The 12,089-nt window shown below is 47.1% G+C and overlaps 1 protein-coding gene across 4 annotated transcripts in view; it reads left to right on the top strand.

Annotated features, from left to right (window-relative positions):
• The window catches only part of hivep2a (HIVEP zinc finger 2a), a 96,864-nt gene that overhangs the window by 78,309 nt on the left and 6,466 nt on the right, over window positions 1-12,089 (top strand). For all 4 annotated transcript variants that reach the window (XM_021611989.2, XM_021611988.2, XM_021611990.2 and 1 more), the window contains 2 exons: window positions 6,605-6,674; window positions 6,800-11,930. In XM_021611989.2, coding sequence (XP_021467664.2) covers window positions 7,041-11,930 — 4,890 coding nt within the window. In that variant the 5' untranslated portion in view covers window positions 6,605-6,674; window positions 6,800-7,040. The remainder of the gene's footprint in view (window positions 1-6,604; window positions 6,675-6,799; window positions 11,931-12,089) is intronic.

The raw sequence follows: 12,089 nt of genomic DNA, 5'->3' as shown, positions 1-12,089 counted from the left end.
CTCTCTAAATGGCTCTCAGCCTGCGGGGGCCCGGCCCGGCCTTTTGGCTCGACACCCCAATCACTATGCTCAGACCACTGAACTCTCCCAGCACCCCATATTAGGCCTCTCACTGATAGAGGAGGATGAGGAGAGAAAGAGAGGGAGGGAGAGAAAGAGAGTGAGAAGGAGGACAATTGTGTGCTGGTGTGATATTGTGTGTGTGTGTGTGTGTGTGTGTGTGTGTGTGTGTGTGTGTGTGTGTGTGTGTGTGTGTGTGTGTGTGTGTGTGTGTGTGTGTGTGTGTGTGTGTGTGTGTGTGTGTGTGTGTGTGTGTGTGTCTACTCAGGCTCAGGCTCATGGACTGGCTTGTCTGGGGAAATGATGTCACGCTCTGTTCCCTATCAAGCCTGTCCAAAGTCCACAGATGATTCTGGGCTAATTCATCTTCAAGATGAGGCGTTGGGCTGGTGGCATGGCCAAACCGGTTGCACTGTACATATACCCCTTTAGCTTCTTCTGCACATACAACCAAACACATAATACTGGACTCTCAGAGTATGAACAGCATCTTCTCTGTGTTGTAGTCCTTTACCCAACACCTACAGACAGCTCTGTGTTGTAGTCCTTTACCCAACACCTACAGACAGCTCTGTGTTGTAGTCCTTTACCCAACACCTACAGACAGCTCTGTGTTGTAGTCCTTTACCCAACACCTACAGACAGCTCTGTATTGTAGTCCTTTACCCAACACCTACAGACAGCTCTGTTGTAGTCCTTTACTCAACACCTACAGACAGCTCTGTTGTAGTCCTTTACTCAACACCAACAGACAGCTCTGTTGTAGTCCTTTACTCAACACCAACAGACAGCTCTGTTGTAGTCCTTTACTCAACACCAACAGACAGCTCTGTTGTAGTCCTTTACTCAACACCAACAGACAGCTCTGTTGTAGTCCTTTACTCAACACCAACAGACAGCTCTGTTGTAGTCCTTTACTCAACACCAACAGACAGCTCTGTTGTAGTCCTTTACTCAACACCAACAGACAGCTCTGTTGTAGTCCTTTACTCAACACCAACAGAAAGCTCTGTATTGTAGTCCTTTACTCAACACCAACAGACAGCTCTGCTCCTGGTCTCTAGAACTGACTAATGTCCTCTGGGAGAGAGCCAGGGGTCAGATCAGACACTGGATGGATGCACCAATCAAAAGCTCATAAACAAATGAGCAAACGGTGTCTTTGGGGCAAGTGTCTGTGAGGTGAGGTGTGTGCTGTTGGCCTGAGTGTCTGACTAGCTCCGCACCATGGACAGAGATAGTGTTTATAGCCGGTGCTCCTACTGTAGATGACTTGTTCATAATGGCCCAGAATTCTTAGATGAGCAGATAACATTCATCACAATCAGCAGTAACATCATCAGGCATGGGGGCTGTCTTATTTAATGGCCGGTGTCATGGCCCAGTGAAGATTTGGCACACAGCGATTTGTTAAGAGACAACCCAGCGCCCAGATTTTTGTAACGTCGATATGTTTAGAATTAGTTGCTGGATGATGTTTACTTGTTCAATGCCAAATATGTTTGTGGTATCTCACAACAACAAAGGCAAATAGAAGCAAGAATTTCCACCTGGCCTGTCAGAGGTAAAGAACAACTATCATATTGCTTGTACCTTTTGCAGGGCTGCGCACAGTTCACACATCAATTTAAGGTGTGGTTTGCTATGCCTATTGAACGTCCATCTTCCTACTCTCACCCCACACAGACGGAGAGTCGAGGTGACCCGAGCAGAGCGAGCGACCAGCCGCCTAGCCAGCTTGTGTAACCAGCCTCTTTCGTAACGCCAATTCATAAGTTTGGTCACCCTGCTGCATAGAATTCAGGCTTGTTCCTCACACAGGAAGTGTCACCCACACTCCTCACCTCAGCCAGTCTGAATGAGAATAGCCGAAACCTCTCACCTACGCAGAGCGCAGCTCTCTCTTTTCACCACTCACACACACACATCCTCTACGTTAAAAATATCTCCTCCCATCCTATTCAACTGCCTAGCTAAACCTCCTACTTGCTGCTGGAAATATAGACCTGGATATGACAGGATGGATGCCTGTTTGGATAGGATTCTTGTCTGAATCCTGTACCTAGTAGTTTAATCAGTAGAGAGTTTGTCCCGAAACAAAATATCCATCCCATCATGCTATAGACATAGCCCATTCACACATACCATCCTATACATTTCTATAATACACTGTACACTGTAGTTGTAATTTTAGTGTTGCTCTGTGAGGCCAAACTGGCTCTGCTGATCATCTGGACCTGTTTGAGCGATGGATGGTCTCTCTCTCTCTCCCCTGGTTTTTCAGCCTGTTGCGTTCTGCCTCTTCACAGTCTCAGACTGCAGTATCTCCCAGCTGCAGTCTCTCCCGGCTCCAGGCTGTGCTTCATCTTTGGGCTCCTAATGAGGAGTCAATATGACACTCCCGGGGGCTGACTTGCAAACAGCCTGGGTGATACATCCACAGAACCTGCTTACAGGGGATAAAATCACACCCCAAACCTGCTGGCTGTGCAAATGGTGCTGTCACATGCTGTCAAAACCCAAGCTGCTGGGAGTTAAGTTTAAGTGTGAAAATAGTTATTGCTGGGATTTCAATAAGATTCAGGGATATTTTCTGTTTCAAAGATTTTTCCCGTGGCGGGCCGAGGGGCCTTTATTTATAGTGCTTTGTTTTGCTGATGTTTGTATTCCATTCTATTTTAGTCATGGTCAATATGAAATATATTGATACACGATACAGACTGGTGAAGACCATGCAAGCTACTTTTTGTTCACCTTTAGAGCCACAAATGAACCTGCAACTGAACAGAACCGAGAAGTGTGTCCAAGACCGCATCATTAATACAGTTGATTCAGTCCTTTCTATAGTCACACAAACATGTGTGGTCTGTCAATGATGTACATGCAGTCCATTTGAGAACCAAGTGATTCTGAATACAGCACATTGTGAATAATTCCCTGAACCCGTTCAGGTGAAAGGCAACGTTGAGACAGATGCGCCTAAAACACACAATACTTTATTTGTACGAGCCTTGCCTCAATCTATTTTCAGAGCCCTTTCACATTTTCCCACAGCTAGCAGTTGATAAAGCCAGTTAGAGCTGTTAAAGTTGCCTCCATCCCTAATGAGCTGGATAGCTGGAACAAAGACCACAGCACACCGACCCAGCTCCCCTCTCATTCCCACTGTAAGGAAAGATAAAGAAACGATAGCATGCAGATATGTATGTGTTTCTATGCCAGTTCTATCTTCCCATAAAAGCCAGAGGGAAAAAACAAAGAAAGAAAATGAAACAAGCCAACACACAGATAAATAAATAAGAGGTTTCAGTTGGGGGTCTCATTAGGCCTCCTGAGGCTGAGGTACTGACCATGATGCACTTCTAGGCAGGACTACCATAAACTCTGTAATTACTGAATGGAAACAATTAGCAATGCCTTGAATTATTCAGTCTGCCCTGGAAAGTACAAGAAACTGTGCCTGTTTCTGCTCAGGGAAATCAGAAACGGCCTGTGTGTGTGTGTGTGCCTGCCTACATGGCTGTCGTGAATGTGATGTCACCAGGAGGACAAACAAAAGGGGGTAACCGGAGCCCTAAAAACACGCCACCGCGACCGCACGCTGGTGGGTGTGTCACAGTCAACCCCACAGACGGGCCACTGAATTAGGCCACTGTGCTAATCGAATGGCCCTCTGGTTTAAGCGATAACCAAAGCACACAGGCGTCTGCCCATGTGACTAACCTTTGTTTCTAGAGGAATTACACACATTTTTGAATTGCCAAACTCTGTAAGAGAGATGGGACTGGAAGCAGATGAGGTTGATTGAATTGTCTCTATTTGTGTTATAACATGTAATGCTGGCAGGTCTAAAACAGCAGAGCAGTCGATAATAACAGTGTTAAAGACTGTTATTAAGACGTTTATTTACACTATTTTGTTTGTATATTTATATACAGTGCTCTTGTCCTGCATTGAACTTTTGGTTGGACAAGGAGAAATATGGCGTCATGGTTCATTTTAACTTCAGATGTTGGTATTTGAGGGAGGGAAAAATAAAATGGGATTCACTCTATTCTCTATTTCAGTGTTGAAAGGAATTCCAAGCACTTCAAATTGGTATGTGGCATCTTGGCTGGCCAAATGGTTTAAGGATAACTATGGCTGCCACACATAAGTGATTGACACACAAAATAGCACAACATTCTATAATCCTCTCTCCTGAATCTGCCTGCCCAAAAAACGCTCAATACCTAATCCCTGCTTTGGAAAGAGGACATATTTTGCTAGAGTTAAAGGGCCTCTGTAAGGTTTGATCTTTTCACAATGGAGATGTGCGTCAGTGTATAGGGCATGGCACTGCCCCAGGCTAGCAGCCTCCTACACTCCCCGTAGATCCCTAGTCAGAAACCAGAACTGGGCCGAAGGTGGGCAGAGGCTCTCTCTCAGCGTTCTGTCCTCCCCCATTATGCATACCTCCGGGGGAGGAGGGGTTGATGGAGGTATATGTAGTGCATGGCTTGATGTGTGTGTGTGCTCGTGAATGCGTGCAGAAACTTACTGTAGGGGCCGGTGGACTGTATAATAACAATGGCTGCTTTATCAGGGGCATCAGTTGTTGGCAGAGGGCCATCATATCAGATGATGTACTGTTGGACTATGGAGATGTTACATAAAATGCTTGAATCATCCAGTGGAGGGTTTCTGTTTATATCTTTGAGGATGTTCCGTTTCTATAGAGCGAAGTGTCCCTGACACACTGCCTCTGTCACTGTCCCACGCACACTTCCTCCAGGTACTCCACTTGAAACGGATGCCAATGAATATTCTCACCCACACTCAATCAGAAAATAGGGCAGGGTTTTAGTTGGGATGAATAGCACTTTATATAACCCATTCAATACTTTTTCTTTGATTTACAAAATGGTAAGCTTCTGCTTCGGCACCATAGTAGCAGAAATGTATAGATTAACAAGAGATACGTTTCTGTTTATCAGCATTGCATCCACATCCCTGGTGCCCAGCAGCAGAGCTAGAAAGATTCATTAAAGGAAGGAGATGCTCCCAATTGTGGAGAGGGGAGAGGGGGCGAGGGGTGTGCCAACGTGGCCGCCATTAAGTGTGATATATGAAACTGACTCCAGCTTAGACAGATTGCTCTTTTCCACTCAGTGATAGGTTTGCTCTGGTATCACGAAGCTCAGTTGCGTCAGTTGACCCTTATTTCACAAAATACTAGCAATTGAGAACATATTTTGTGAAAATAAGCTAGGAGGAGTTAAGAGGCAGGTACAAGTACTTTAGGTTTGGACATCTTTGTTATTTATTATTCCTCTCTGAATATCTCTCTCAGAATGTATCTATATCTACGTTATCTTTACAAAGCTGTCAATCAAGCACATTTCATTAAGTTGGTATCAACACCTGTTCATGCAGGTGTGTTTCAATTGAGACTGCTTTCTGTATTTTCCTATTTTTAAACGTAGCAAAACATGGCTGTTTTGAAACATACACATTTGGCTTTTGATTTAATTGAAACATATATGGGTGTTTTACGATATTGTTGGTGATATTTACAGAAAGGGGCTCTGGCCTGTAACAAACCTCCATCCAACCACTTATACTGTAGTTGCGAAACTGTAGTTGCGAAACTCAGGCTTCCACAGAGGGCTTATGGGATGTGCAGAGGGGTATACTAGAAAGCTTGGATCAAAGTTAGTCAGCTAACTTTGATAAGCGACCAGAAATGACTGTTGATTTGGTGGTTCATTAAAAAAAGTTCAAGTTAGATATGCTTTTTTGTTTGTTGAATCAATTAGACCATGCCGATTTTCAAGCTTCTTTAAAAAAAACAAATCCAAAGTTAGCTGGCTAGCTCCTTGAACCTGCTTTGTAGTGTACCCCTCTGGTGTTTGCACACATTCCTTTTGTGTAACAGCATTGAAGAGAATGAAAACAAAAACGGGACCAAAAGTAAATATTTCCGGTGCTAAAAATACCAGTGGTTTTCTGCCGGGCTATTTTTAGTTCTCACGTTGGCCTCCAGACACCCGCGTCACACAGCTTTCGTGCTCTTACCCCAGCAGCGCCAGAGCAAAGGGGCCTTGTGTGTGTGTGTGTCTGTCGCAATCAGAGAAAAAAAAACTGAAATCAGGAAATACACAGCATAGACTTGCAGGTTCAGCATGTTAGCCTCAGAAACTGGAGTTCATTCTGTATTCAGGTGTTGGTGTGGTTTCTGTACGTTAACACTCGGAAATAGAACCACAAATGTTTATTTATAGTTTCTGTGTCTTTTAGGAACTACGTGGGCCTATTTGGTACTGATGACTCACTGTTAGCAAGAGGGGGTGGTTCAGTTTGAAACTACACTCAGTCAACTTCAGTCTAGTTTAGCACTGTACTCTTTGTACTACATGCCACTGTACATGAGAATATAGATGACCGAACTGGGATTCATTTATTTGAAAATGGAGGAAAATCCTAGAGACATAAGTTATTAACAGTGACTTCTCAGTGAGTGTTTTGTTTCAATCACTGAATTATTTCTCTCTCCTCTCTCCAGGTCTTAAGTGAAGATTCTTTTGGAAGTTGTAAAAAGAGAGAAATCAACAAGCATTTTTTTTTTAAGACCGGTAAGTGTTCAATAATAAATATGTACCCAATCAGGATTTTTAAGATCATGTCTTATTTTACAGTACATGGCATTTATATATATATATATATATATATATATATATATATTCTGTTTTGTTTTCAGATCACGAAAAGATCTTCATACATTTAATGAATTGGACAGAAAATTGGAGGGATGTTAGCAAGTCTACAGTATGATTGACAGAAAGAAAGTGTTCTGATGCAGACTATAGAGGATCTTCGTGACTCAAATGTGGAACAACCCAACAACTTCAGCAATGGAAGGCCCCTTTGTTTAAGATCTCCAGGTGTGACAGCATCTGACATTTGACCTTTGAGAAACCCAACTGACGTCTAGCGGGACAATGGAGCCACGTGAATCTGCTGCTGGACCAAAATGCACCAAGGATCCCCGGGAGAAGCTACAAAGGAAGTGGGTCTCTGAGCCCTCAGCTGGCACAAAAAGAAGCACTTTTGCTGACCCGGAGGAAAAGAGGCACTCGCATCGCGAAATCCTTCAAAGTGGTGCCAGTGGCAGCAATATTACTGGCTCAGCACGAAAGTATGGCTCTGGGAAGCTGCTATCAACTGCAATGGGTCAGTCATCTCAAGATAGTCAGTACGCACAGGCTTTCCCTCGTACTTACTCCTACCAGCTACCACAACCGTACCCACAACAGCCCATGCAAGAGCGCTTCCTGTCCGGAGCCAAGCCACAGCCCGGTCTGGAGGCCCATGCCTGGCCCTTCGCTGGACAGCTCCCATCCGACGACATATTCCCTGGACACTCCCGTGCCCATGGAGTTTTCCCTCGTCAGAAATCTCCCAGTTTACCCAGTTCTTTTGGCCAGTATTCCCAGTCAGGGCCGGAGCCACCAGAAGAGGGATACAAGAAGGAGCAGAAACCCAAGAAGCCAGGGAAGTATATCTGCCACTACTGTGGAAGGGCTTGTGCTAAACCCAGCGTGCTGAAGAAGCACATTCGTTCACACACTGGGGAACGCCCCTACCCTTGTGTCCCCTGTGGGTTCTCATTTAAAACCAAGAGTAATTTGTACAAACACAGGAAATCTCATGCCCATGCCATCAAAGCAGGACTAGTCCCATTCTCCGAACTGGCAGTTTCACGCACAGACATGGATCAGGCATCCTCAGTGGGAGAGACGGAAGTACACTCAGACGGTGAACAGAGCACAGACACCGACGAGGAAACTGCAGAGGCCTCCATGTTAATGGACAAATGCAGCCCTATTCCCCAGATATCATTTGAGATGGACAAAAGCACAATGGAGAAGGGTAGGGAGCCGGCATATGCTGACTCAGCTGAGGAGCTAGCTATGGCTTCCATGAAAGTGCCTATCCTAATTGTCCCAAAACAAGGGGTCCCACCAACAGCATTGGAGTGCCCCCCATTCACGGACCTCAAGGCTTCTCACATCAGCTCCCAGGTTGGCCGCGTGGATGACTCTCCCACTATCAAACAGAGACTGGCTCTGAGACTGACAGAGAAGAAGGGATCACAGGACTCAGACCAGCAGTCCCAGCAGTCCCTGAACCTTCTGAGTCCACACAGCAAAGGCAGCACAGACTCGGGCTACTTCTCCCGTTCAGAGAGTGCAGAGCAACAGATCAGCCCTCCCAACACAAACGCAAAGTCCTATGAGGAGATCATGTTTGGTCGGACTTGGTATTACAAACCTAACTCTGCTAGATCTAGACAATCCATTGCAGTAGGCATGGCCACTGTTGGCCAAGACACTAACATAGTAATGGGGAAGATATCTGAGGATCATATTTTTTTCCGAAATGATAGCGGTGAAGTGCAACTATTAGCAGGTGTTGACCCTAAGCAGTATCCCACAGGCCCTTGCCAAAGCAACACAGGTCTACTAGAGACTCCTTCTGATTCAGGGACACTCATTAGGAGTAACTCAATGCCAACATCCTCCCCGACCAACCTCAACGTCCCACCGGGGATAAGAGTGAGCCACTCCTTCGACGAGATGATGACCTCTGATGATGTCTTCTACCCGGGTGCTGCCGGTCTGAGGAGGCTTAGGAGACAGGCAGCTTTTGAGCATTCAGCACATGAAGGGCATGGCGACTATGAAACCTATGGACACGTTCCCAAGAACGCAGCCCCATCCGTGGCATTAAAGCTAGGGGAGCGCAGTCCTGTGGTGCCAGAGCATACAGCATACAGCCCATATGGTACTAAAGGGGGAATGACAGAGATTGCCACTCGTAAACGCAGGAAGGAAAAGAGTGTAGGAGATGAGGAGGATGGCCCTGTCCAGTACGACAGTAGTTGTAGTGGCTCAGTAGATATGGTCAGAGATTATGATTCAAAACAAGGTAGTCAAGAGGGTTCAAGGGGGACACCTACTGGAAAGGGATCCATGGGATCTATGTACAGTGCACATAGCCAATCAGACAGTTTTGAAACATGCTGTAGTAGCATGTGCTCAGAGGATGTAGTGCTAGTCCCAGACTCTGACAGAAAGGCAGCTGGCAATGTTATATCTGTCATTCAGCACACCAACTCACTCAGTAGGCCAAACTCCTTTGAGAAGTCAGAGTCCTTCGAGCACCCAGCCTACCTGCAAGATAAACCCTCCAGCCAATACTCAGAGCAGTCAGATACAGAGAACATAGAGGATGTGCAGAGCCCAGAGTTTATCCTGAGGTCTGAGAGCATGGAGCTGCAGCAGCAAAGCAACAGTGATTTAGTTTCATCCAACCAGCCCTGTCACATGCCCCCCAAACTGGTACGTCAGCCTAACATCCAAGTGCCTGAAATCAGGGTGACAGAGGAGCCAGACAAACCAGAGAAAGAGCCTGATGTACCGACCAAGGAGCCGGAGAAGCACGTTGAAGAGTTCCAGTGGCCCCAGAGGAGTGAGACACTGTCCCAGCTACCTGCGGAGAAGCTGCCTCCTAAGAAGAAGCGTCTGCGTCTGGCAGACCTGGAGCACTCCTCTGGGGAGTCCAGCTTTGAGTCTTGCACCAGCCTGTCCAGGAGCCCCAGCCAGGAGAGCAACCTGTCCCACAGCTCCAGCTTCTCTATGTCCTTTGACAGGGAAGAGAGCCTAAAGTCTGTGTCACCGTCCAAGCAGGAGGACTTTGGCAAGCAGTCTGAGTACAGCGGAAACTCTCTCACTATCCCCGGCCATCACCAGCAGAGGGAGATGCGACGCTCCTCATCAGAACAGGCTCCCAGCGCTCTGCCCACCGAGATCCCAGAGATCCGTAGCAAGTCTTTCGACTATGGTAGCCTCTCAACATCATCCAGACAGGGAGAGGTTTACTCCAGTGCATCAGCCATGAAAGATCGGAGACGGGGCTACCTAGTAAGGCAGGCATCCCTCAGCGTTTACCCTGAGACTGCGGTGCATGAGCATGGTGGTCTCGAAATTACTGTCAAGCAAGAGCACTCGGACCATGGACCTTCATCTTGGCAGAGCCCCCCATCCTCTCAAAGTTCTCTCGGTGCATCAGCCAGCGAAGTAGCAAGACCCAAGAGAGGGTCACATCATCATCTTCTGCAACAGAGCATTAGTGAGGACAGCCAGGACGACTCACCACTGTTCCAGAAGTCATCTCGTCTGCCAAGTCAACAGTCATCTGAGGGAGAGCATCCAGGTCACGAGCTCATGAGCAAGGAAACGATGCAATACTCCTCACTCCAGAACAGCTTGGCTTCACTGCCTTTCCTGCCATGTCAGCCGGGTCTGTTCTGGCATCCCGAGTCCACACAGAGACATAAGCAGCATCTGGCTTTCCAGCCACACCAGTTACAGAAACTACATATCAGACAGCCTAGTCTACCACACATGATCCAGAAATCCAACCCACCTCTTAATCAGCTACAGCAGATTCAGGAGCAATGCGATGCAAAAGCTGACGGTGCTATCAGTCAGAACTATCAGTATCCCTCCAGAGCCTCCCCGCAGGCCCAGCATTACGGATCTCTACCGTCTAAAGTGGCCCTCACCGAGAGCACGGTGCTCCTGCAACAGGTCCAGCCAATCTTCGCCACTCAGAATGCAGGTTCACAGTCATCTCTCCCAGGTATGCTAGTCCCCGTTAGGATACAGACTCAAGTGCCATCTTACGGAAGTGTTATGTACACAAGTGTTTCACAACTCTTAGCTAACCATGGCCAGAGCACTTATTCAGCAAGAGTCATATGCTCAGAGAGTGTATCATCTAGTTCACCCACAGGTTGCACTGTTTCAAAGCAAGGCGTTGGCTTCAATTTATCTCAGATCCTTGGTCAGTCTGAGGGAGCTCTACGTTATCCACTGTGGAATATTCCAGATCTGAACACTGAACACGGGAGACTGAACACGGGAATTCCGCTGTCGTTGACATCAGGAACCATCTCCACCACGGATGCGTCCTCCTGTATTGGGGGAAGCAAGCGGATGCTATCACCCGCCAGTAGCCTGGAACTCTTTATAGAGACCAAACAGCAGAAACGGGTCAAGGAGGAGAAGATGTACGGTCAGATTGTAAAGGAGCTGAGCGCTGTCGAGCTGAGTGCTTCGAAAGACAGCGGCAAGTTATCAAAGTGTGCCCCTCTGAAGAGCGAGGGTTCAATGGACGATCAGGAGAGGATGTCCTCCTCCCCACCAGCAGACTTCCCCTCCACCAAAATCCCAGTGCGTTCCAACGCACCTCACATACCTGATGTGCCACCAGCTGACAGCTTCACTCCCCCTCTGCAAATCGTGACGGACTTCCCTGGTGGCAGAGAGTCCCCAGAGGAGCTGGACGTAGATGACTCCACCCCAGAGGCTAGCTGCAGCCCACAGTTCATGGTCTCCTCCAGTGACACTCCAGAGGAAGCCAAGCCACTCATGGGCAGCAAGATACCTGTCAACATGCTGGTGCAGCTGGCTGCCAATCAGAGTGGGGGTGCTGCCGGAAGCACTCTAATGCTCACAGATCTGGCCGACGTTCAGCAGTTCTTTCAGTTCCCCAGTCTTCGCACGACAACCAGTGTCAGCTGGTGCTTCCTGAATTACACCAAGCCAAACAACGCTCAGACGACTCCCCTGACTTCTGTCTATGGCTCCTGGTGCGTCAGCTCCTACAACCCCAACCCTCTCAGCCTCAGCACCAAGGCTACTCTGGCCCTGCTCTGCTCCAAGCAGAGGAAGAACACAGAAACCTACACGATGGCTGCTATGTATCAACCCAGGACTGGAAAACTTGTGTCCTCTCTTGCTTGGAAGCAGAAGTTTGAACAGGTAATCACACGTCACATACAGCATGCCATCTATTCATAGTTAATGTATTTATTGGTTAATGGGTGGTTAACGGTTTGTTACTAAATAAGTATTCAAGGTTTAGAATTTGCATGCTTTAGAGAGTTTGAAATCTCCTACAATATTAGAAACCAATCTGGG

The sequence above is a fragment of the Oncorhynchus mykiss genome, chromosome 8 (genome assembly GCF_013265735.2).
Source record: "Oncorhynchus mykiss isolate Arlee chromosome 8, USDA_OmykA_1.1, whole genome shotgun sequence".
In the NCBI taxonomy this organism is placed as follows: Eukaryota; Metazoa; Chordata; class Actinopteri; order Salmoniformes; family Salmonidae; genus Oncorhynchus; species Oncorhynchus mykiss.
The sequence above is the reverse complement of the archived record's forward strand: the minus strand, read 5'-3'. Positions and strand labels throughout refer to the sequence as shown.